The sequence below is a fragment of the Venturia canescens genome, chromosome 1 (genome assembly GCF_019457755.1).
Source record: "Venturia canescens isolate UGA chromosome 1, ASM1945775v1, whole genome shotgun sequence".
NCBI classification, from domain to species: domain Eukaryota; kingdom Metazoa; phylum Arthropoda; class Insecta; order Hymenoptera; family Ichneumonidae; genus Venturia; species Venturia canescens.
In genome coordinates, this window is record NC_057421.1 from 26754166 (window position 1) to 26781637 (window position 27472).

Here is a 27472-nt window from a genome sequence, read left to right on the forward strand (position 1 = left end):
CGAGGCGTGCAAAGCGAACGCGTGCTAATTGTGGTTACGAGGTTTGCGTGCTGCAGAAAATCCTGCCAGAGAAGCTTCGTCCCAATTTTCGAGGTTATCCATCGTTTATATTGCAACTTTTTCGTGTGCATATTTCGTTCTTGTTTCAGCTGCCCATTGTCATTTTTTTAAACGAAAAAGGCAAAACAAAGATTGCAGAATCTTTTGATCATTTAGCAATCGTTTGAGCATTTAGAAATATTGTTGATCTTACAGCACCAGAGGAACTGCAGTTTGAACAAATCTTCGATATTTCATTCAACGTAAAAAAAACGTGAAAACACCCAAAAAGTGTTCTACAATCGTTCGGACGATGGATTCAGAAATGAATGAAAACATACTGAGATAAAAAATGGTTAAAATGGCTACAAGAATTTTTGATCGATTTCCCAATACATTTTGACGTTGAGTCGATCGTCATCTCAAAATCGAGGGTGTTTGCCAATAATGAGCAACATACTTTTTGTATGCAAGCCTATCCATCATGAAAAATATAAAGTCGGATATAGCGCAAGTCTCGAAATTCCATGCAGAGTAAACTATGTTAGCGTAGTTTTGCAATGGGGAATAAGCAATGCAGGGAGTAAATAAATAACGTATATTATTGTTAAAGCGTATTAATTGCCTTGTTCATGCTCTAAATTACTCGTGGCGATTCCAAAAGAGCTCGGTAATGGAATAACTTCGCGATAAAATAAACGAACAACTTTGTACAAATTATAATTGAAAGAGGCTCTGCATATAGACATGTATATGCACATTTTATTCGCCATTCTTAACAAACTTACGGGTGTCCCTGGCTCGCCTGGATCACCTTTTTTGCCTTTTTTGCCACGTTTACCAGGTGGACCTGGCTCACCCTTTTGACCTGTAACAAAATAAATGAAATTCAAATTAATTACACATTTTAAAGGAATTAAAATTTTAATGGAAGTTTTGTGAACATAAAGCAATTTTTTTTTACATTTAACACAAGAAAGAGATCAATTGCATTGTAATATTTTTATAATAAAAGTCATCACGTGTTTAATAATGTAATCGATTATCATAAAATCTCGTAAAAGACTATTTATTGAAAAGAGTGAATGAATGGGCTTGAAAAATATAAAAAATATTGTTATAAATTGTGTTTACGAGACTGTCTCGAGGAGTTTTGCAGGATCAACTGAAAAATTATCTATTCCTGAAGGTCGAGTACTGATTTGTGATTAAGTAGGATTGAAGAAGCAGGTGGAACATTGAAAAATGTCGTTCGCTAAAATACGCGAGCAGAGATTATTCGCTATAGATGCTGGGTCTTTAAAGAGTAAAGTATGTATACAGTAAAAAAGTGGAGTATGCGAGGGAGTGAAGCTTGGCAAAGCTTGGTCTTTCTGCAGTGGAATCGTTGCGCACTTGAGAGGAAACGTAAACCTAATTTAACGAACGCGACGGTGAAGCGCGGCGACGCGCACCATGACGAGGAAAAAGACTCAGCGAAGCATTTGAGAAGTGTGGAATCGTGCTTTAAAAGCCAAACCAAGAGAAAAATCCTATGCTTGGTCCCAAGATTCGAGAACAACGTTGAGAGAAAGCTTTCGATTTTCAACCAGACATTATCTTTTTCTTTCCTGCTCTCTGCATTTTCCTTCACCCTTCATTTCGGTTTGTCTCTGACGTTCTCTTTTCTCTCCCTTTTTATCTCTCGCTATTCCATTATTTCTGTTTCTCTTCTTTCGTTTTTTTTATTCGTATCCATCGCTCTCCTTTTCTCTCTAGTTTTTCAATTCCCTTTCCTCTTTTTCGTTCCTTCTCTTCTCATTTTCTCCCTGCTTTCCTTCCCTGCTCCTGCTCTATCCTTTTTCGATCGTTTTTTTTTCGTTCTCGCGCTCTCTCACTCTCTCTCTCTTTTTTGTTTTATTCAACCGATTTTCTCTCCCATCGTCTTTACCTCTCGTCATTCACAAGCTTCTTCCTGTATACGAAAGTCAGCTGCAACGATTCCCCGTGCATACTTTCAAACCTCCGACTCGTATCTGATCACAACGCTCACACTTTTCTCAGGTATTATGCTTAATGTATTCCTCCTATTTCTCTGCCCCCCTCCCCTCCCCTCCCGCCCCTCCATCTCTCATCCTCGCCGTTGGTGTTCCCACTGAAATTTGAATCACTCGATATTGATGTGTATACATCATCGATAAATATATCATTGCCGGTAGAGTTCTTAATGCCCGAAACGAATTCTGTTTCTAAAATATAAAGTGCTCTCGCGACATATAAAGATGGAGTTTTCGATTCACCAGGAAATGGAAAATAATTCAAAGGGATGATTGGGAATTCTACGTTGTCCCACGCAAATAGTATAATCCGATGCAAATTGAAAAAAAAAAAAAAAAAAAAAAAAACATCAAAATAGCCATGTGCTCGTGACGAAATAAAATTAAAAGATTAGTAATCTATTGAGTTAATCGAAGTTTATCATATGTCGTACTTAGAGCTCGATCATTTTACTGAGAAAGAAAATTTGTTTTTGTAAATGTTTGCAGATCGTAAAATTTTTGAATGAATCGAATATGGATAAGCCTGCAGGAAATGGAAGAAGAATAGACAAAGAAGGAACCTCATTCTCTCGTATATAATACACTCACACACATATATACGCGTATATTAGGGCATAAGCTTGCTCGTAATAATCGATTGCGTCCGGTTTACAAACGGGAAGGGATCGCCCGAGGAACTGAGGGACGAGAACCCTTCTGTCGTTTTTTTTTTGGCAAAAAACCGGACGGGAGATAATTCACTGAGAGAGAGAGAGGGAGAAAAACAGGAGAGACAATATACTTGATAGAAGAGGATACATTAGCAATAAGGGGGCACCTTCGGATTTCACTCTCTTTATCTCTCTCCTCTCTCCCCTCTCTGAGGCTCCCCATGCGAATATTCAACAGCACGCGCCCGCGAGACTTTCCGCCGCAGTTATACGCCTCGGGCTATGAGATAATAAACTGAATGAACGAGTAGAGTGAGGGATGTAAAACTCAATGTGTGTGCGGGTGAGAAAATGGCTAAGAGCGAAGCAACGATAAACGTAGAAAAGGATAGAGAATAAAGAAATAACGAATGAGATAAATGCCGAGAAATTTGAGAATATTTAAAAACGCGAGAAGCAACGCTCGAAAAATGAGACGGAAAAGTCAAAATGAATGACCGGCAGCGAAGGAGCTGGATTTAAGTACATTTAAGTACAAACAGCAACTTCGATAGAGCAAAAGTTATAATACTGTAATGATATGGAAAAAGTCAACATAAATAGTGGAAATGTGAGAAGGCCAAAGAGGAGGAGCGGGATAAACGAAGAACGAGGAGAAGCGAGCAGAAGGAAAAGGTAAAGCGAAACTAGCATGCTTTGAAAAGAAAAGTAGATAAAACTACAGCACAGACAGGGAGGGGTAACTCCCGCAGCATCGGACGCCAGAGATGAAAGCCTCGGGTGAATTTCCCGTTGTAACAAAATGTTCGTTTGGCTAACTTGGAAATTCTCAGTGAATTGCGAATATCGCTCGCGTTCTGCCCTCCAGAGTGGTATAACACGAGCCTGAATGCCAGCGGGCATTAACTAAATCCAACGAATATTGTGCACTAAATTCATATTGTATATTTAGCCTACGTGTGTATATATGTATGTAATAACTGACGATACGATAAGAGTATATACGAGTGCAGTACGTACTCGCGGATAATCGGTCTAACGACGAGAGAATTTTAGGAAAAGCACGTTTTACCTCGCGGGCAAGCAACCTCGAATATATACTCCATCCGTTTCCATGTTAAAACTGTTGCTTATTAGATATATATGTAGATATTATTCGTGCAATAATTAGACAAGGCTCACATTCAAAAGCAACTTTATCACGTATTTATGCGAGACGTTGCAACATCAAACGAATCTATCTTCAACCCCGGGGCACGCCCTTTTGAGAAACGTGGTGGAGCAGTTTAATCTGTTTGTAAAGCAAGACGAAAAGAACAGTCGAGAAAATCTTTGTGGTTTTCAATTTTTCGAGAGCAATTTTGCTGGGATTTATTTTCGTTTAAAAGTATTTTCGTGTGCAAAGAAATGGAAAGAGCTTTGTTTCACTCAGGTGTTAAATTTTCAACGTTTTCTTTCAGGAATTTAGTCATTTTTTTACAATTTCAAATTAGTTTGCGTTATTCTAAGCTAAATTTATTATTTTCGCTGTGCCCCAAGCACTTTCGTGTAGTTGAAAAAATTCACTCATTAACAATTTTTTAGCGGATTTTTCCAGTCACTTCTACTCACTTTTCATGGATTATGTATATTTGTATAATTTTGCTTACTTTCTGCAGTTTTTCCATTTACTATTGGTGCTTCGAAGCTAACGAAGCAACCCAGCGTAGCAGCGCCCATGGAAATTTGTTAAATGGAATATATATGCAGGAAATTTCAATTACAGGCGAGCTAAAAAATGTTGAAGTATAATCCATCTCTCTCGTTTACCTTGTTCCCCATTCCTCACCCTTTTGTCCTCGATCTGCATATTCCTGTTATCTCATTATACAGAAACCTTTACTGACCTCCGTTTGCTTTCTGTATCGTACTTGTTTAGTCGTATATACCGACGAGGATTCTCATTTTCTTAGAACGTTGTTATCAAACGGAGTAACCGCAGAGTAAATAAACTTGTAATTACAGAAAAATGCATTTCGCTCATCAATAAAGGCTCGGTGGAGCTTAAAATTATGTCGTAACGACGCTGGGAGAAAAGAGTCATTTTGCAACAACGAAATGTGGCATTATGGGAAGCCAATGAAATATATATGATCATCAGAAGGTTAAAAATGATTGAATGACTAAAATTGTTTGAGATCAAACTACAGATTTATTCTCTCCGAAAACATTGCAGTTGAGTGAAGAAAACTCTTTCAATAACATCAATTTCTAGGGAATCAATCTTTTTTTTTTCTTTCTTGATATTAATCAACAAACTTTGCAAGCCATAGAATTGGCCACAAATTTTAGTACGAATCGGTCACCTTTACGAGGCCATTTTGTCACTCCCCATTTCGTTGAAAGTTTTTTACTCGCGAATTCCAGAAAAAATGATTAAAATACTTATGCCCGTATGGTCGTTTGGATTTCTGCTGATTGTTGGTTCGTTTACTCTATATTGGAAAGCCAGAAATAAAAACTGCAATATGCTCAGGCATCGATGTCGAGCCGAGGTATATGGATAAGTGGTCACTTATCCAAATCGGTATCACAACGTTTATTGAATAACCTCATTTTCAGCTTCTCAATTATCGAGTGCATGAATTATTTATCGTTTTCCTCGATTGCCCTGAAGGTGCGAAAATATCAAATTGGTTAAGTGAGCGATTAGTGGTTGAGCCCAAGTGGGCAAATTAATTAAAATTATATGAATTGACAGATCACTAAAAAGTATTAAATATACACCGACGATATCTCAAAGGTCAACAATAAAAAAAAGTTGACATTGATAAACGATGTTATCTTGTCTGACATATTAGAAAAGCTCACGAAACATGTGCCGGTAACTTCGTATCTTTGTCGGTGATGTTTCACCGCGGGGTATAGGGTGAAAAAGAGAAAAAAAAACAAATAAAGTGTGACACTATCGCAAGAAGGAGACGACGAACAAAACCATGGAGGAATGGCAAAAAAGCAGGAAAAAACTGTGGCTTTGCGAGAGAATTTATTATCGGTCGGAGTAAAAATAATGCTCGCTTTTCTCCTTTTTGTCCGGTGTCTCCCTTCCATCGTTTTATCCCACTACCATGTTTTTCGTCAGTAAATCATTATTATGGCAATATCGTCACTCTATATACGTATTGTTTTTTATTTTCACTTTCCACAAGCTCGTTCAAGGTCACAGATCAATATCTCGTTATAAAAATAGCATTTTCGAATGGCTAATTAGAATACTCACGAGAACAGCGATCCAAGTTTTCAGATAACAATTATTCAATAATACAAATACATCGAGTAAATGGATCATTGTGTGAATTCAAGTGTGTAAGCGTTGTATACCTCTTTGAATAGTGGTGGTTGTAGATGAGCAATTCAGCGAGGGAGGACGATGACATGAAACGACTAGGACGAATAACCGAAGGTCTCTCTGGCGCATGTTCCTTAATTATTACGAATAGCCGGGGCGCGAAACAACGCTGGGGCGCACGCCTCAACGGGTTAATTAAACTCTCGTGCTATAAATCTCAACCGCAACATAAAGAGAAAGAGAGGAAATTCTCGGCTCGTTGTAGTGAACTTCACAACAGATACGCTCTACTATCTTATTCGCTGCTTTTAAATAATCATACGGGCTTTCAAAAATGTCGTTTCCTCCGACGCCCCGGTATGCTGGGAATAAAGTGTCTACTTTTTTCTCTCGTTTGCTTTGTTCATGAGCTGTTTATCGATCGGTGAGCGATGATGAGATTTGGAGCAGTAGCTGGAACGGATGAGGGAGCTCAAAGAGTTCGGTTCTTTCAACCAAACTGTGCTTTTGGCCTTCGCCTTAGTTTCCTAATTCCACTCGTGATTAGCTTTCTACAAAGCGGTTAGTATCCCAACGATGACGAATCCGGAGCAACCGTTCTCTCCCCGATCGGAAATTCTTGCGCTATCCACAGGCTAAAAAAGTGGTCACAGTTTTTGGAAGACTCGGAATGCGCGCGTTTTTTTAGAGATTTTTTTTAGGAATGGAAAAAGAAAAACACTTGTGTGAGGGTAACGAGTAATAACGACATAAACGGTGGAAGGTTTGACATCACCATGAGCCAGCTGGTTTAAGAGATATGCATCCGCATCATATAAATAGAAAATGGCTGTTGTCACATTTTGCTTGACGATTTTACCGCGAAAGTATTTTAACAGCTATCATTGTATTAAAAATTGATTAATCTCAACAAATAAGTTACACATAATTTTAATAATTGGGAGAATAAATTTTAATCGTTTCTTTGATCATCGAAAGAGCAAAGAAGATCAGTTGCTTTTTTGAATTACAAGTATCGCACGATCCTCCTTAATTCTGTTCAGCGAACCCTGTCCAGACGCAGTAACTTTGTACGATCTTTCATCCCGGCGTTACAATCTTCTTCTATCTAAATTCGACGTGCTTGTATTTTGTGAAAAATTTCCGAGTATTGTAAACAGACGTTTATGGCCCCGATGGAGCAAGCTTTCTCAATACCCCGCGACTATAAATGTTGTGAAATTCCATTTTTTATGTTCATTGCTCAGAAGATATAAAGAGAAAAACAATATTAAAAAAAACCATGTCGGTATGAAAGTTGGACAGTTGGCAAGAAATTCCGAAGAATAAATGATCGAGGATGTCGTCGGAAGCGGCGTGTAGAAGGTATTTGTGGAATATTTTCGACAGGTGAATAAATCGAGAGAAATAGACTAAACGAGAGAGATTTCGCGGACGTAGAACACGTGGTGAAGGTGTACCCAGGAGGGCACAGGCTCTGCATCCTAAGTTTCAACATTTTATATATGTACGTATATTAAAGTCATTATTCTCGTCACGTATAAAGGAGTCGAACGCGTGGATAGTCGATAGTCGCGGGATATCGCTGATGTTCACAAGAGCTGCAGAAATTTCCAGACATTTTTTTCTCCCACCTACAGAGTGTTGTAGAAATCTCGTAACAGCTTTTCCAGAGCCATCGTGACATTTTTTAGAAAAACATCGTTCGTTCCTTTTCCTTTTGAGGCATCTGTCGCCAAGCATCAATTCACATGCCAATGAAAAATTTTCCTCAGAATTTGACAGGCCTGAGATTGACTGCTCATATTCGGGACCAACTTTTTGGACACCGTTTATAAATATCCACGTATGCGCAGAAATATCTCGTAGGTTTCCATTCTCCCGTTACATAGTTTCTGGTTATACTTTTTTTCACGTTTCCTTGGCTCTGGGCATGCAGGAGGAAAAAAGCAGAGAACAATGAAAAGGATAAAAAAGAAGAAAATATATAAGATCACCCGAGAGAATTTGGTTGTTATACCAGCCAAGCGAGTAATATACACTTATAATGCATATATCTTATTCCTGCTCTCGCCTTACGATACACCTCGATACATATTTAATGGATCACTCGGCTGGGAAATCGCGGAGCGCGTGACTTTTGTTCTAAAATCTTTTTATTCCCCTTATTCCGTGCTTATGCTGGATATACGTGTAGCGTGTAAAGACGACTTGTTATACGACATCATCGCGTTTCGCTTTTCTCGCACAATATCTTCGATCGAGAATGTTATTTCGAAATGGCTTGTGCTCACGAGAGGATTAACAGCTCCATTTTCCTGCATATATTTGTGTGGTATCATTGATGAATTCACAAATGCAGAAGTAGAAAAATTCATCGACGAAACTCTTCAATCTTTTTGTTAGTTTAGCTATTCTGTGCTCTTTCCATTGTCGTTAGTTGAGTTCATTAAAAATTCGATTTATCGAACTTTAATAAGATATCGATGAAACGATGAGACTCCGCAATTGAATTCCAAGCTTGTGCGACGAGATCGGCAACTATATTTTGACGAAATCTCCGCATTTCACATTTCTTCCTTTTTGCCATCTCGAGATACGGCGGATGCCGAATAGTACGGACGAGTAAAACGATCTAGCGGATACGAGACAAGAGAGAGGGAGCAAGATCGGTCATTTTGGTCATGGATGGTTTGCCAGAACATTAGGCAAACCATGCATACTCTCTGGCATATGGTAGCACATTCTGTATATTATATTACTCGGAGTATGAGAGAAAGAGGGGGGCGGAGGCGAGGAGAGAAGGACTGGCGTTGGTCCACGGACGATTTCGTTTGCCATAAATACCTTAAATGGTACATAGGCTCAAAGAGAACCGGCAAAGCACATGCTGGGGGATGAGGGTGCAGTTTGCTCCTCCGCAATAACAATAATACAGTGTGCGTTTGCTCGTGTGGTCGTTTGAACGTTGATGCACGTGTGCTCTGCTTGGTCTGGCGAGTGGTAGTTACCACTTCATGTTTCCCAAACCCCTAAATACTCCGTATAATTTGTCCTTGTAGGGAAGGGCGTAACGAGGCTGCTTCGAGACGTGTTTTTCAATGCGGGTACGCCCTTATGCTTCAAAAGAATTCATACACCGGGTGCTGCCAGAGTGGCCTTGAAGATTGATAGGGTCACCGGACGGGAGCCTCAATGCAGGTCAATAGTCAGCTCTGGTCTATGGTCCTTGAGATGTTAATCGGTGAGCGGGCAATCTCCGAGTTTATGAAACACTCGCTTTGCCTATCCGCCTGGCTCAGATTAGCTAATGAGCATCAGAGGGTGTGGTCCGGTGCGTCGAGGCGCAATCCCTCTCGCTACTCGATTCAGCTCGTCGATGCATTGAATTCGCTGATTAATTTATGTCTAAGAAACCAAGAAGCCAAGCGGTATAAAGCTGCCATCTTTATATTTTGCAGTCGATTAAATTCGAGAGCAATCGCATCCGTTGCCACTTGCGCGACACCGTGTATAACGTGCTCCCTGATGTCTGGCCATTTTTTCGTGCACATAGCCGTATGTACGAAGAGCAGCGGCACAAGAGCCAGCAGGAAGAACAGGAGCGGAGCATACGCTCTGTGCTTCCAGGCAAAGGATGCTGTGGCGATTTCTCCTCTCTCGCCGGTTTATGCCAAACCAGAGTGTACAGTTATATACCGCATGTCTCGAGTATGCGGACGGTAAACCGCCCCGTGTGTCGCTGCTGGGGTGTGCGCTGATGTATGGTCAAAGATACCGCGCGCGACCCGCCACGAGAGAGGAACACACCCGACCAACATCACCAACAGCAGCCACGTTTGCCATTCAGCCCCCAAAGACCGATCTCAACTCTCCCTCATCCCTCTGCCATATTTTCTCTCTTTTCTCGACTGCAAGAGACCTCGGAAAGCATCGATAAACGCCCCCTCCTTTCCAGATCTCTTTATCTCTTCATCCCTCTATTTCGATTTTTGGCTCTCGAATGACACTCACGTTCGCCGCAACTTAATCTCACCGATTTCATATCCTTGATTTACAACGTTGATTAAATTCAACGGAAACCCTTGTTCGATTATTTTCATTCTGCCGCAGCTCCAGACGGACAACGATGATGGGTTATTCGCTATTGTTCAATCCGGATAAACCCTCAGCGCACTTGATATCCCCCCCCCCCCCCCCCTCTTTCGTGGGATTTCATGAAAAAGTGTCTATGCCAGTGCGGAAAATAACGATGTACTTTTACTTCAGACGGAATCTCCGAAGCAAAGTAGCTTATACGAAAAGTGGTCGAATAAAAGACGGATTACGTGAAAATGCGAGAACACCGGATAGTGTTCGGGACCGATGGTTCACGAGTGGCCAATGTAATAACGGCCTGTGCGCGCGAGAGAAACTGCCTTCGAATCTTCCGCACAGAGGGTACAGCTCTCACACGCATCAGTCGGATCAGCACGGTATATATGTGCTCCAGGATCCTCCTGTGGCTGATCTGAGCGAACTTTATGACCGGGCTGGTGAACGTCAAGTACGAATAGTCTATATACGACGTACAGGGTATCGTAAAGTTCGAGTCACTCCTCCAGAAGGTAAGAAGACTGCAAAATCCAGCAGAAAACGGTCTTCAGCTGTGCTTTTTTATTTTTTAAGCTGCTTCGATAATAAGACATCGATGAATCATAGTTATCACCATACACCGTCCACTGTCAACTCAGGAGCACGCTCTTTTCGACCCTTCCCAACGCTAACCAAACTTCTTCTCACCACCGAAGCGGGTAGCCCATCCAGTGATTAATTAATATCTCGTTAGCGGTGCGTTATCGAGAAAAAACTGGAAAGTTTTCTCTTCAGAATTTTAGGGTTTACCTTGAAAATATGCTACTACGATTCCAGGCACACTCTGTACATACGGAACGTTACCGCGCGGATCATCCTCGGGTCAAGGACCCTATTCTCTTACGAATCTCTTGATCGTCATATTCTCAAGGACTTTGCGTCTCTGTCCTGGGGCTCGAGGCATTTTTTTCTCACGAACGTCAGCAAATCTTGCGCTAAATCGATATACCGTTAGCTTCAACTGTAGAACGCTTGAAGATTTTGTTTTTTCAATGAGTGAGGAATAATTTGTTCAATGTTCGTTGAATAATACATTTTACTTTCAAACGAAAAAAAAAAAAAAAAAAAAAAAAACAGGCCGGGTTTGCGAAAGTTAAGGTACATTGAGGGATTCGAAGATGGTGTTAAGGAAGTTTTTGTGTCAGAAGGAAATCTTTCGTCGCCTCGAAAATTCGAGAGCATTGATTTATTATGGCAAACGGTAAAGCCTACCCGGATCAGATTCCTTTTTTTTCTCCCTTTTTAGGATATAAATTCGCTTTAGTGATCCTCTCGGATCTTCTATCCGGCTTTACCGAGGACGTTCGAGGGAAAAAGATACTGGTGAACATTGGGAGTTATCTCGAAGTGACCAGCTCGAGCCCTTTCACCCTTTCTGTTCCTTCAACTCACACGCATCGTCGGATCTTTCACCGCGAAGGGCTAATGGGATCTTCTCAAGTGGCCCGGCGTGCTCAAGGAAAAGGAAACGATTGGAAGACACTCGGGGGAAAAAGTAATATATTTGGTTAGGGAGAACGAAGCATGGGCTTGATCGGTTTCGCAGAGACAATCGTCGGATCGAGTCTCCACCAGATGGTGCGATCTTTCGTATACCATTACAAACGATCGCACCGGTTAGCGTAGTGATAATAATAAACAAAAGATCTCGAGAAATAGGAATTTAAAGTTCGCTCGCTAAAACGAGAGACTCCAGATTTATGGACTTTACGGTCGGGGATCCCAGCAGATACGAAGTTGAGAAAGACAACGAGAAATCTGGCAAAGGAAGCATGAAAAAGACATTAGGTTATGAGATAATAGTTTTGGAGTGCATCGAAATACAGGGAGAGAAGCGAATAACATTTGACGATTCAAAGTGTGTCGCCCTGACTATCGCTATGGGACAAACTTCGGTCTCGCGCGTGTTACGCCACAGGAAGTAGGTCCTCTTCACTTTCCGCAACCTCGCCTCATTCTGTCGCGGAACAGACTTCGAGATTTCGTCAAATGGCCCCCGTTGGGAAATTCATCTACGTATAGAACGACCACCGCGACGCTCCCGACTTCGGGAACGGTGAGTGCACTTGTCGCGAATGACGGAAATAACGAGGAAAGTTCTCTTAAACAAGCGTGCGACTGGCCGTTTCAACCGGTGATAGAAGAAGATGGATTTCTACGATGAAGGCTTCTGGAACAACCTCCACGTCTTTTTCACCCGTTTACAATGGGCGCCGTTTTCACTACTACTTCGAATTCCTTTTTTTCTACATCAATCATTTTCCCGAAGACTCGCGCACTCTAATAAACTTGGAAAAATAGTCCGCAAGTTCAGAGGAATTCATTATTTAAAAAAATTTGTAGCCGTCGAGCACTCCGGGTTTGTTCATTATCTGATGTTTGTCGTTGATTACTTTAATTCAGTTTCTTACTGGATCACTGCAAAAAATGCTGATCCCAAAATAAAGTTGATTGAACACATTTTTTTAATCATATTTCTCGTGGCCGATTGTTTCAAGTTGGTCTCGAATTGTTGAATCAAAATTTTATTATTGAATATTCAATGTAAAATAACCGTATAATATTAAACGAGCGGGAATTTGAGTTTTAGTTTTTCATTGAAGGCATTCCGATAAATTGAAATTCCGTGTACAAAGCAACCTCGTGGGTGGAATTTTTTATTCACGATACATTGGTTCACGGATCTGGTATTTGTCACTCTCCATTTTTACGTCTCGTATAACCCGCCGGAAATTTGATCCGCGTTACGTTCGCGAATTTCACTAACACTCCATGAAATCAATGAATCCTGATGGTATTTTAAGTACAAAAAGAATTCGACGTTACATTTGATCTCGTTCTGTGCGAGAGTGCTGGTGGCCGCATATCAACTAATAAAACAGAGCTGAAAGTGTTCCTGGCGTAATATTTGGGTGTCCCTGATGGCCTTATGGACAAGTCGAAATTCCAGAACAACGTTGGAGATTGCATTCACGAAAGTTTGGCATCATGGGAATTGGAAATATCTCGTGATATTGCCTCACGGGTTGAGCATTCGTCACCCTCTTGGGTTTCCACGTCGATGGCACGATATCTTTGTCTCGCACGAGCTCGCTCGTACTTTTTCTAGGTGTGAATCATGTCAGGGGATGTGAAACAAAAGGGCGCAAAGTGTGAAGCTTTATCGCGCATCGCATCAGGCAGCTTGAGTCCTTTTGTTTATAAAGGTTCGATACAGTTCGTGGGATGACTTCATGAGAGCCGATACGCCAATACTTGGCCAAGCTTTTCCGACGAGGTGCAAGTTTGCCCAACATATGGCGTGTCGAAGAGACGTGCAGGCACGTCCAGTTCGCAAGTAAGGTGCGAAGCGATGGAAAAAGAGGGTGTGAACTTCGGACAGAAACGAGGGCGAAAAAGGAGGCAAAAAACGAAGAAAAGTAGGGAAAGAAAAAGGCTATGAGGGGCAAAACTAAGCGACGGATGGCGAAAGACGAATCCCGTTGAGTTTTTCGCGGTGACGGGTGCGCCATCGACGCGGAAAAAAAAACAATCCAGAAAAAAACTGAGCGCGTTAAGATCCAAAGGAAATCATCTGGTAGCGGCATTGGGAATGCTCGCAAAAATACAAATGCAATTTCTGTGACCGAAAACGAGAGAACAGGCAAGAGAAGAAGCGACGGAGGCAGAGGAACGGGAGATAAAGGATACAAAAGATTGCGAGATTAACGAGGAGAAGAGATATGAAAGGGGAGCGGAACTACAGGCTCGCGGCAATACAGATTCGTGCTCTTCTCCTAACGAAGATTAATTAGTTAATGGACTGGATCACTTGGTCGTTTGATTCGTTCTCTCTTCCCCTTTCCCTTCTCTCATTGTCCGTCATATTCTCGCCGGAAGCCAACTACAATCGTGCCACCACTTTTTCGCCAAATTCCTTCTACTTTCGTCTTATCATTCAAACCCAACGGTACTTCGAGCCAATTCTCAACCGATGGATTCGCCATAAATTCAATTTTATACGAACCATTAGTCATCGATCGAGCGAATATAGCTGTTGAAGAGAAATTCATAATTTCGTCAATAACTGGCGTCCTCGTTCTCGTCGACGAGAATAGTAAAGAGGCTTCTTGGTTACCGAATTTACTGATTAGCTCAGCAGATATATTTCAATGACCAATAAAAATCTATGTTTCTGGCGCATCAACAGTGAGCAATGGGACACGCAATAACGTTGAACGTCGGCTAAAAATAAAGGTGGAAAAATATTGCATTTGGGATTATTAAATTTCGTGAAACCCAGCGAAAAAGTATTATCGATGAAATTTTTCATCTGAGAATAAATGAAGAAGTGAGATCGATTTTGAACAACTTTCAAAGGAAAAAAATCAGAGAAAATAAATGGCACAGGTGAGAATGTTGACGATAAAGATGAGTCGGAAGAAAACCGGATAAAACACAGGGGCGAGATGGAAGGAAGATCTGACGCCTCGATCACCGGCTACGGTCAGAGAACCTGGCCAAGTCTATTATTAGGTTTTCGTGTGTATGTATATGGAGTTTTGTCGTGACGCGATGCTCTGCTCGTATATTCCGTAGTCGTCGAAGTTGGTTGTGTAGTCACGGGGAGATAAGCAACCCAGTTCCGTGACGAAGACACAAAGAAGAGTCAACGACACTTGGACGAGTGAGTGCAGAGGGAGTTTGTTGGATGCTGTTGATCCGAGGGAAACTATTGGACTAAGGGACAGGGTACGAGCTCGCAAAATCCGGAAATAAAAAGTGAAAGCAGAGGTCTGAGCATGGGATGAAAATGAGATGAAAAACGATTTCAAATTCATTAATATCCGGCTTGGAAGTGGCCAATTAATCGATGTTTGGAGGATCAAAGCTGAGAGGTTGGACTTTAAATGCAATCCGAAAATTGTTTTCTCAATCGAGAATTCTGGCTTGGGAGAAGTCTGACGAGCTCAAAGATTCGGACGATCCAAAAAAAAAAAAAAAAACACTGCAGCTCAGTTGCTCTTTCGATTTCTAACGAATGGGCAGCACACCAGAAGCAGAGAAAACGAGGTAACTCGCAAGAAAGCATTGGATAAGTAGCCGAGCGAGACGTGAGTGCAAAATGAGATTATCGGAGACAAATCCAAAGAGAAGAACCCAATAAGAAGAGATCAAATGGGAAAAAAGTATCAGCTGAATCGGGTAGCTTCCAAAATAGAACGATGAACGTTGTAGCATCGATGTGTCGAGCATTTTCGACCCAAAGATGTGTCCTCATCCACGGCAAAGTAAGAGCAAAGCGACGAAAAAGTACCAAAAGAATTAGAGGAAGATCAGTCGAGTGAAAAAGAAAAAGACGTGGCAAAGAAGAGGGGCTCGTACGAACGTGTGCATGCTTATCTTAATATTCTCCTTCACTGATTCTATTCAGGACCCAAAGGAAGCGATCGTTGTATCCCTGGTCAGATTCTGCCCCGTGGATTCTTCGCTCTCTCTCTCTCTTCCTCTGGTTCATTGCCAGAGCTATCGCCTTCAGGAATCAATGAAGCACGGCGTTGTCTCGTGCTCGGCGTCGGCACACCATCAATATATATCTGCTATATGCAACGATGTCGACCCACACGTACCAAGACTGCAGCTAACCAAACTCCATTCAGCGAACGAGAAGAAAGAGAAAACGCATTGGAGGAAAATAGGGAGAGAGAGAGAGAGAAAAAGAAACAATTGACGGACGTTCCCAGCGTTAATCGATGTTGTCTCTCGAATGGAAGATACAAACTATGCTGCACAGACGAGAGCTGAGAACACATAGTTTTTTTCCATCTTCCGGTTAACAGGATTCTCCGTGGTGGAACACGTACTGAGATCTTTTACGTCGGGATCGACACCGGTCAGCCGATACTACAGCATTATAAAATTGTGCTTCGCGACTTCGTGGATTCATTTTCAGGGATGAAAACAGACGTGCAAGAAAGAATAACACGAGAAGCTGCTTCGAGGTGGGAAGATTCTGCACATTTTATCTTCGGAACCAAGGACACGTATCCAGTTTACTGGAAGAGCGGATCCGAGACTTCGAAGTCCGAGAATCAAGGTGAATTGTTTTTTTCCCATTCAGAATTCCATAATGAATATGTTCCCTGAAGCGTCATCACGATTTTTGCGGGTCTCTGTAAGTCAGCGAGCAAAAAGACGCATGGGGGTGGCGTCACATTTCGCGATCTCGTGAGCGCTTAAGGCGACCGATAAAATCGTGGTGGAGTGCAGCGGATAAGGACACGTCGAGGATTAACACGCGAAACGGGGCACGATCGGTTGTAATGTCAGGGTCGATCGATTAACGTCGAATTCACGTGATTCCTTTTTCCTCTCGGACATGCATATAATTCGCGCTCGATGGGCGTGAGGGGAACTGGTTTCTTGCTTGAAATATATTGCCTGATCTCGTCCGAGGATCAGGACTGTCTCAGATGGATGTTTCGGCCATTGACGGCTTAACGAGTCTGAGCAAATGATCGGTTAGTTAAGAACGGATTTCAAATTTATTAAAACGATGCTTCAAAAGTTCTTTTCACCATTGAGAAACGTTCGAAATTCCATTCCTCGTGGACGCAAATGATTGCACTCTGCCTGAATGTTGGCTTCGTTAAAACCTGCTGATCGTTGTTCGAGCATGACACGTAAACGCACTGATCAATTTTCAATAATATTCAGGCTCTAAAAATAATCTACAAATGTAAAAAAACATCATCGCAATTTTCGACCGATCGGAATATGAACTAGACATTCCTCCACACCTCTCAGTCCAAGTTATTAATGATTAACCGAATTGAAACCTCGTCAGTCTCTCACATACTATTTCGCAAATCGACCATCCCTCACAATTCTTCAATCAGAGTATTTTGGCCGAGCAGTCTACACGTCATCGAATCTCGTACCCCGAACGTGTCCTGGACCATTTTCCACCCTCCCGTTTCATCTTGCTATCGTCGACGTTGATGATGCGAGCTGTGCATTCTCTTGTTCACGATGATCGTGTGTATACACCGAGATCGCGCTTCATTATCCATAATTGCTGGCGTGCACGTAGCTACCGGATGGCAGCTCGATCGTTCACTCGCATTTACCTCGTTTATATATACATAAATATCGATAGATATACAGTCCATAAATTGAGGTGCATACAAGAGTACGGTAGCCAATGGAAAGTGACCTATCTATACTTGATTAACCAATAATTATCAATTACGAGCTACAAATTTATCAATTACAGTGATCAACGGACAAATCTGGTTGCGACAGTTTTTTCGAGGAAAGCTTCCTCAATTTCCTGCTCCTTATTTCGCGTTATTATAAATTAATCTGCGGATTAGTATCCTTATTTTCTCTCCATTTATTTTTTATACTCTCTCATCAATTTAATTACAATTTTCGCTGCTTATCACTTCGATAATAATGGTTTTCCGTCTCTTCGTAAATCCACAAACAGGAAGCCAATCATGCGATATAATTATCAACGTATCGAACGATTTAATTACCGCTGTGAGTATAAAAGGTACGAAAGGAAAGCACAGCGGAAAAACGAGAATGGAAATATGGGAGAAGTGGATTGGCGGTACATTTAGACTGGTCGTTTGTCAATAACCGAAGCTATCGATCACCTCGGTTAAAGTCGGCTGCCGCTAGTTTGGCCCCTGGACACGAAACGTGCTGGAATCGGTGCCAGAACGGAGAGGATGCATCGACACATGGACGGGTGTGTCCACAGAGACTCATTGTAAATATCACTAGCTCGAGTATGCTTGACGATGCATTTGTGTAAGTTATAATATAAATATCTGTACAGGATGTATACGAAACATTACCAACCCCGATTATTTGTTGTCGTTAAAGTTTCGTAGGTTTCTCGTTTCATGAACGAAACGGGGATTAGATTGTGTAGGGAAAACGAATATTTTCAGAGAGCATCGCACACTCGACACAGTGAAAATATAAACTTTTTTTTCCCGCAGTTTGGTAATTCGTGCACTGTAAAACTAGTTCACGCTGAAATTCGGGGTAGAAAACTGTTTCGCTGAAACTCGGATTGAGCCTGTGACGTTCGTGAGAAAAGAAGAAACTGTGAGAGCGTTTCATCGCGTACCAATTTGTCCAACTTGCCACGCCGATGAGAGACACGTACGCGGGCACGGGCGGGAAGAAAAAAGATTTTTCGAGAGATCGCGCGCGCGGCGAGGAGGACGGAGAGAGGGAGAGAGAGAGAGGGAGACAGGAAAGAGTCGGGAAGCCTGGCTTCTTGCATCAGGACCGGTTGCTGGAGAACAGCGATTACAAGTGGACCGGAACGTGCACTTAGGGGACACTGAAGATATACACTCGGTGGTCCCGCGGTACCCACCAATCGTCACAGAGCGTGGCATTAAGGAGAGACAGAAATACGACGGTGGTAGTGAGCTGACAGCCTCAAGGGGAGAAGAACCGACGCGTCGAGAGGCTTCCGGTTTTTAACGACGACATTCTGTTTCTTTAACTTTTATTTTTGAATTGCGCGTATGTGTTGACTCGCGTTCTCGCTAATATGTCTCCGAGACCTGTGAGGAATGTATGTCGAAGTGAAATTCGTGATCTCGATCGTTCCTGCTCACTCGTGCAGGGAGCTCTGCCATTGAGAATAATTTCGTTGGAGACCATAGCTTTGCATGGTTTCGGTTCTGTGGCATTTCACGAAGTCAATAGATTCAGGGGGACCAATCACGGGCTATCATTGATATCACTCGCGAGTAGATTTCGATTTTTTATCGATGTACTGGATTTACATTTGTGCGATTTTTTTATATAAGCAGTTCAGCAGTTGTTACGCGTCGTTCTATTTTATGGCTGAGGAAGAAAATGAAATTGGACAAGAACTAAATACTGTTATTACCGAATAACACTTTTTCCCTTGCTTTCTTGGGGCTCGATCACCTTTTTTCTACGAGCAGAGTCGTTGAGCACAAGTCATGTCGGTAAGGAACGACAATGAGAGAAGTCGACGACTTCGTTGTCGTCGTCGCCGTCGACTCGTTCGATGGGGAGGCCCGAGTGTCGTTAATACGAGCTGGTGCTCCGTGGGGTATACGTAGAGGGCTTTTGCTCTCTTGTGACTCCGGTGCGGCAAAGTAAAGCCGTCAGCCACGAAAGAACGGCAGAGAAAGACGAGAAAAAATACTCTGGCAAATGTGTGTACAGGTTGTTCCGAAAAGAGTTTCTATTGCCCAGAAGATCTTTGTAAAGAGAAATTCTCAGATTGAAACCATTTTCAACCTTCCCCTCACCCCCCGATCCGCGGTTCATAATTAATTACTCGAGGCAATCCAGACCGCTGGGCGTGATATGAGCAGGGTGGTTATTGCCAGGGCTAGAAGCGAGCGGGATTACGCCGTAGACTAGATTGACTGGAAGATCCTTATCAAGTTTATTCCAATAAGTATCGCTCTCGCAAGGTATCTGGCTGAGGACATCTTGGAATCCAGCGACGACCTCTTTACCCGATAAGTTGTTGAATTTTATTTGAAGACAGCCTGTATAGGTGTGCAGGGGAGAACAAACTCGATTCGTGGATTGGAATAGGGCTTGTACGCGCGTGTGTGTGTGTGTGTGTATGTGTGTGCGTGCGTTATAGTCGCTGAGACCCCAAGGAGGAAAGGGAAATTGGTTCGGTCGAATCGTCGACGGATTTATGTTCAGCGAACGTATTTATGACAAGAGGACGGAAAGATGTAGAATAAGAATAAAGAGAAGGAGAAAGCGGATAAGAATAAAGAAACTGAAGGGAATGTGCTCCTTCGCAGCCTCTCGACACTCAAGTACCTAATACGAGAAGTCCGTCTTTTAACTGCCATTCCCGTGCGCACATCTATGTTTTCTGTATTTCGTTTCCAATCTTTCTTTCTCCTTCTACTAACGTCATATTTCGCCTTCTCAAAGTGAGATCAGCCGGCTGTCACAGCCTCGTGTAATCTTGGGGCTCATCGAAAAAGTATAAAATAAAAAAAAAAAGCGTGAGCAATAAAATAAAGATATTTCGACATGAGAAAAGATGGTGCAGCGAGAACACGTGAAAATCTGGATTTACGTAGGTGTCTCCCTCGACCATGACACGAAAGCGTGAATTTTCGCGTTGACTCACCACTCCACGTAACGATGACACTCAGACGCTTTAAACACAGTTATTCCCTGCACTGAGAGGCCATCCTCGTAAAACGAGAGAAATAAATCAGCGAGGGAGGGAGAAAAAGAGAGAAACAGAGTCGGAGGGAAGATGAACGTACGACGACTGCGTGTTTTCGCTTTAGGCAAACTAGACAAGAACACTGACGTGCTCGAATAACTTCCAAGAGAGTGTAAGAACGTGTAAAGATCCGGAGGAGCAAACGATATTAACTCTTTGCCAAACTAAACATACCGGAGATTTTCTCTCAAACACGAGACGCTTATTGGGAGTTCATCCGGGATGAATATATTCCTACAGATATTTATATATTTGTTTGTTTTCACAAGGGAATCGTAAATCACAGTGAGTGCGCTGAGGATTGCTGAATCTGCGGAAATTCAATTCGGGAGTGGAGGATTAAAATGAAAACTCAAACTCCCAAAACATTGAAGTTCTTATGACTCAAACTTCTTCCGGCAATTTAATGAAAACTCTTACCGTATAATTTTTCTTTGGCATCTAAAGCAAAATTATTATTTCTTAGAAGCTACGCGACGCAGTGTCGTTTCGATATAGTGTATGAGGAAAATATAAAATAATATCGTTTTCTGTAAAAAACAATATTTTGCAATATTCTAAGAAAATATATATATTGAATGCTTTTAAGTGAAGAAAGTTTCATATCGTGACATATAGGATATCGCAGCAAAAGTAATTGAGAATCGAGTCCTTGTCGATTCCCATTCGTTCGATGGAATAAGGTGGAACGTGTACGGATTTCTTGTATCCTTAGAAGACATCGGAAACTGTGACGCTTTTGAAGATGGTGAATCGAATTGTGATACAAAGAGAGCAATATTTTTCATCATTTCGATATTTATTGGTATATCGATATACACTGAAAACCCATGTTCAAACGCAATTCTAAGAGTTACGTCGTCTCATGTGCGCATGGTGTATTGTGTGACGTTTTGAATATAGAAAACCTTTGCTCACTATACTGTCGAATGAAAATGGTAAGCGGAGGGTCAACTGGAAGTAAAATTGAAAAGTAAGAAAAAAGCGACGAATCCGGAGGTCTGAAAAAACCGATAAAATCGAAAAAGTTTTTTATCGTGTACACACGACAATGCGATGTGTATTTGTACGTAAAAAAGGACTGACAATAAAAGACTTACGAGCGGTAAGACGCGATTGGTGAAAAAATGTTGCGACGCGACAGTCCTCAGAAAATCTTTTCGAGAAAGAAGTTGAAGGGATTCTTGTATGAGGCTGTGAATGGTACACACATGCGGATCCAAGAAAGCTTTGATCACGTTCGAGTGAAATTCCGTGGTCCACGGAAGTCGGGGACGAATAAGTCGACGTCAAAGGATCCACGGGAGGATTCTGTGATGCGAAAATTGAGATGCGCCCTTCGCTACGTCTGCCAAACCGTAGACGATACTCTGCGACCGTTTTTCTGTCCTCCCCGAAGCCTTTTGCCTCTCTCCATCCTCCGTCGCACCCGCGCACAGCTCCGTTTCATCGTCTTCGTTAACCACCGAAGATCGCAACCTCCGTTCACAGCCTTTGCTTCTCTCGATATGTGCAAAGAGAATTTTCATGAGTGTACGCACCGCTGAAGATCCGCGATCCAGGTGCGACCAGCCGTTTTATGAATGTTCAATCGCAGGCATATTCGATCGATAAAAATGCGTCCAAGCAAGTCTGCTAACCTTGTAACAGTTTTTTCCCTCAGATTATCTATCTTCGAAGCAAAAATCGTTTCTTCTTTCGAAAACTGATCGGTTCGTCCAGATCAGACTTCGCAAAAGACTATCCAAAAGAATTTCTCATCGCCCAATGGGCTCGTTTACTTCAGAATTCCTAAGTACGAATCAAGCCATCGAAACATGCAAATTGCTTTTTTACAGTGAATTCAATTTACTCCAAACTGCAACTTTTTTGCAATTGGAATGAGAATCCCTATCGAAGTTAGCAATCAATGGACCCCTCTGAACCTAATCGACAAAATAATAATAAACAACGAAATGTACAATGACAAAAAATCATTTCTGCGATTTCGGTCAATAACTTCAAGTTTTTCGAAGCTTTTTATCTGCTCCGCATCTTTCAAAGGACCGTAACTGCAGAGTTGTGCTCCAAGACCTTGGCAGTTGCACGATCAAAGCTGCAAATGCAGTAATTTAATAATATACACATTACATATACGATCATATATATGTACAGGGATTATATATGGGGTATATGCGGAATGAGATTTGCACGACGGAGAAAGGACCTCACGTATCGTTGCCTAAGGGCAAAAGCGCGCGGCACACAACGGTCACGCCCGGTAGTTTCCAGCGAGATTTAGATACCTTCGCAGACCCTAACGCGTAATCGTGCACCTACTCTTCTGATCATACCCTGCTAATATTCCTCCACGGTTGTAGATCTCTACAGAGGCGATTTAATGCCAAACCTTAAGCCGACGAGCGTTTCGTTTTCAGACCATTACGCCTATTCTTCGGTTGATATTTTATTATCCTACGATAAAAATGAGGGAATTCAAACTGTTTACAAAATTTTCGGGGCCAGGATGTTCGTTTAAAAAATCAAAGTGGTCGATAGTCTTTCTATTATTATTTCGATTTTTTTTTTTTTTTTTTTTTTTTTTTTTTCAAATCGTTAAAGGAGCTCGGACAAAGTTCGTACCGCCGAGTCGAAAATTGGCATCCGAATTGTAAAACTGGATTATTGATTTTTGTTCACGTTCATTGATCTTCGTGCATCAGCCTTGCTCCGGGGAATTCGTTTTTTCTTCCATTCGATGTCCCGCATATCCTGGAATGCTGATACAAAAATGTATTTTCCATCGATATCGCGATCCGAATCGATGTTCGTTGAGACATTTGGGTTTGAATGTGCCCATACGCGTCACTCATAACGCTATGTTTTATGTGTAAATATGTGTACCAAATGGAGAGGATGCCCGTAGCAATAGCATCGAGTATATTACCAGAGTTGATGCTCGAAGCGCCTGAAGCATGAACGCGCGCGCATAAACCTTGCCGGGAGCATCGCGACTGCACCACGCGATCGTCCGGCCAGGGATAACGACTCAGCTCGCACTATCATCTTCCTCGATTCCCTTTGGCTCGCCATTTTGACAGATATTCATCCGCACACAAAAGGAGTGTCTCAAACGTTATGTACGAAGCGGATAGCAGTTGCATCATTTCCGAGAACGAAATTACTCTGCATTTCCAGCCCTGTAAATGCATTAATGCTAAACCACAGATGTTTGTTCACTTAAATTGAAGCCAGGAGGGGTTTTTTTTTTCAAACTCCACGTACGAATAATTCATAGTATGAGCTCGATGCCTGATTTGAGAGCTTTTCTACATGATTGTCCGATCAATCCGTGCCATGCCTTAAACTTCACTCTGAAGACACCCTATTTCTTCATAAGTGTTACAAGTACGTATAGATTGTGGTGGGTTATTTGTGATCCGAGAGGTCTGTAATAACGTGTCTCCCTGCTAAATTCACGGTAGCATGTACATTTTCTCCGGCTTTCTCTTTCTCTCATTCGCTTCGTATTTGCGATATATTTTTGTTCGATCTTCCGTCTACCATATAACGACTCAATTACACGTAATATGTCTGTCTGGCCACGTTTTGTCTCGGCTATGCATTATCGTCGGAGCGGCAGCAGAACACACCTCAAGCGGTCGAGAGTAAATTCATCGTAATCAACATGATTAACTTCATTAAAACGAAGCCGGGATGAAGTCCTGTAGAATATCGCTCAACGGATTATGACAGAACGTTGATTCCATTCGGTTTGTTGAAGCTCGGTTATCGGATTAATTTCGTTCTTATCGCAATTAATATTCGTACATCATTTCGAAGGAATAATTTTCGTTAGGATTACGTTTAGGGATTTTCATTGTAAATGCGGGTTTTTACTAGGGAGCTTAATTCGACGATTTTTGAAAGTTTTTATTTCATGGAAGTATATATTGTGTAATCGGTATTAATTATTTGGACATAATTATAATGGGTAGACAGCGAAATTACGTACGCAGGGTTATAACGAATCTCAAACTAATGAGGGCAAAAGTTTCGTCTGAAGTTACCGTTAAGAATTTCTCGTGGACAATTTTGACACGAATTAAAATGATATTTTTAGTAATATGGTGCGATATGGAGCAGTTTGTTACAGAAATCTGAAAAAGCGCGGCAGCCTCTTGGAGCCCGGAGTTACTGGGAATGATAAAATAATAGAAATGAATTTGAATCTCTGGAACGGCACGGAGTAATGAGTTTATGAATGCAAATTGAAGAAATAAGAAGGAGAGAATATATTGAAAAGAAAACTCACGAAAGTCGAGCACCGCAAGCTTCGAATCTTGCGATAAATCCTCGGGAATTAAGTCGTCACCGAAGCCCAATGTTCTGGCCTATCAATATTCAATAGCTGTAATATAACAGCCACAAAATATGCGCGAATGAAAAGTACTATAGAATAAAGTGAGAGAAAAATCGAGAGAAAAGAGAAGCGATAGAGAATTGAGGTAGGAAAAAACCAGATGAATTGAGAAACTATAAAAAGAAGTAGTGACGAAAGAAAAGCGGTTTAATTCTGTCTCTCTCTTGCTCGTTCCCGCCAGCGGTGATTTCAATTGAGTTTACATTTCCAGCATGCAGCCACCTCATCGTGCATTTTTTCCAATTCTCATGATTTATAACACCGTCTGAACTGAAGTCTCAATCACGTTTTTCGTTCCTCCACAGGATTGAAAACATCAGTCGCATAATTTTGTTCATTTCAATCTTTAAACTTGACTTTTTCGATGTTGGTACGCTTATTTTTGGTTGGTTACCAGCGTCAAAAAGTTTTGCCCCTCGTCCAATAATAATCGATGCGCGAACACCGTGGCTATACGATCGCGCTCAACCAGCTCTCTCTCTCAAAGCTTTCGCGTCAATGAAATTTATTTTTCAGCTAATGACACCAAACAATGGAAATAAACACTATTTTGATCGGTCTAATTATTTTTATTCAATGAATATCAATAGTGGATTCTCCGTTTACGAACAACATAAAATGGGAGTAAAATCGAAAGCGCCGCGTGATAAATAGATGCGTAAAGGAGACTCGGTCAAATTTGAAGCTCAGTGAAATTATGCTCGTTGTGGGTTGAAACATTGACTGCATGCTGGGCTAATGTCTGCGAATATCCTCTTTCCTCGATGATCTCAACCGAACGAGCACTCTAACCAAAATAAAATCTCCCGTTGAGACAGTAGCTTCGCATAGTTCGTCGGGAGTAAATATATTACAGTTTATATTACAAATGCGTTTAAGGTGTGTCTTGAAAGTCGTAACTGGTGTCAAGTAATTTACTCCATTTGGCTTGAATCGTTGAATTTTATTATTCTCTCAACCGCTCTCAACTCTGAAACTGGTTTTTGTAACACCCCATTGAAAATCCGCAGCTCTTCATGAATACCGAATTCATAAGTTTCTCAATTCTTAACTCATGAAAATTTTTCGGCCTTGTCGGGGGTACGATTCCTTATTATCGGGTGAGAAATCGTTGAGAACAAACAGGGATGGAGGACGAAGAAGAGTGGGAAGGTTCCTCGCACTCGCAGTAATTGCCAACGTGCCTCTTCCCGGCACTTCGACTTCCGACTCTATTTTGTCACACGCAACAACCCTCGAGAGCCAGAGACTCGTTCAAGTTCACAATACCCCCCAGCAGTCCTTGTGTTCACAAACCCACCCCTCGATACTTCAATTCCCCCTTTCTATTTATCTTTCCTGTGGGGTATCATCGTCAACAGTCGTGACAACTTGGGCTCTGCTGAATCCTCCAGAAGAAAAGTTAAGGACAAAGAATTATTCTTTCGCAACAGCACATTCTATCTTTTCGCTAATTTGTGTTATTTTCAACTTGAGTTTTGCAAAACTTGATCAATCGATCGATGCTGTTTTGACCGAGTTCTCGATTGATTATTTTATGTCTTGAGAGTTCTAATGATAACTGAGCAATGACTTATCAAATTTCTTTTTTTTCGTATTTTATTACCTCCCATCCCGTAACACGTGAATCGACAATGATACGAGTTCCCTTAAGCAGCGTTATATTCAGAATATCCGTCACGAAATTCAGGGATTTTGTAATCGGACGAGGGAATCTGCGGAATCTTCGTTCCAGTACCCGAGCACGATGAAATTTATAGAGATTCTGGGCAACGTTATCGTGTGAGGATAAATCTTTTATGAGGATGCTTGGAAAAATTTGGGGCGTAAAAAAATAGCGTTCGGTTTTATTTTTTTATACATAGAGAACCAAAAATAAAGACACTGGGAGTCACCATCTTTAGCTTCGATCTTGTCTCCTTCTCTCTGCCCCCTCCCCCACATATATATGGATATATTATACTTGTTTTCTCTTTTTCTCTTTCTTTCTCTGGCAAGCAAGAAAAGTTATAGCCACTGGACCCCTTTGCTGAGTATTTATGAGATTGCTTTCTCGATGCTGGAAACGATTATGTTTCCTATACTCAACTACGAGTTCCTCTGTTTTCTTTAGCTGGTTTCTTCTCGCGCGAAAGACCTCCAAGATGTGGGATGCAAAGCTTGTAGAGCTGCGACTCTCCACTTGAAAATGGGGCTTTCGTATATCCAGACAAAGATCGCAAAACTCTTAGACTTTAATGTACCATCGATTATTTCGTTCACGAGATATATTTGTACACGTTTGAAATAAAGATGACGAGAAATAATACGAAGGGAATGCACGTGAGATATTCGCTAAAGTTTCATTTTGTAAAAAAAATTAGTGAGTAATTACTGTTGAATTTATGTTTATCAGATTCGAATTTCCCATTTTTCATTCTTTACGCTATTATTTTAATGCTTTTGTCATTTTTTGATTTCTCAATGCTCAGAAATGTTGTTCAAATAAACTCTCTTTCAATGAATAGGAAATTACAAGGATTCTCACAATTGAGGGCATCCCTCAGTTTCGTGGCCTTTCAAATGATACGATTAGTGTTCTCGAAAGCGTGAATATTATCGTTCAATCTCTCATCCTAGATAAATTCT

The 27472-nt window shown here is 41.6% G+C and overlaps 1 protein-coding gene across 19 annotated transcripts in view; it reads right to left on the minus strand.

Annotated features, from left to right (window-relative positions):
* Positions 1-27472, minus strand: part of LOC122419223 (collagen alpha chain CG42342) — a 131868-nt gene that overhangs the window by 24922 nt on the left and 79474 nt on the right. For all 19 annotated transcript variants that reach the window (XM_043433599.1, XM_043433603.1, XM_043433598.1 and 16 more), the window contains exon 2: positions 828-907. In XM_043433599.1, the coding sequence (XP_043289534.1) occupies positions 828-907 (80 nt within the window). The remainder of the gene's footprint in view (positions 1-827; positions 908-27472) is intronic.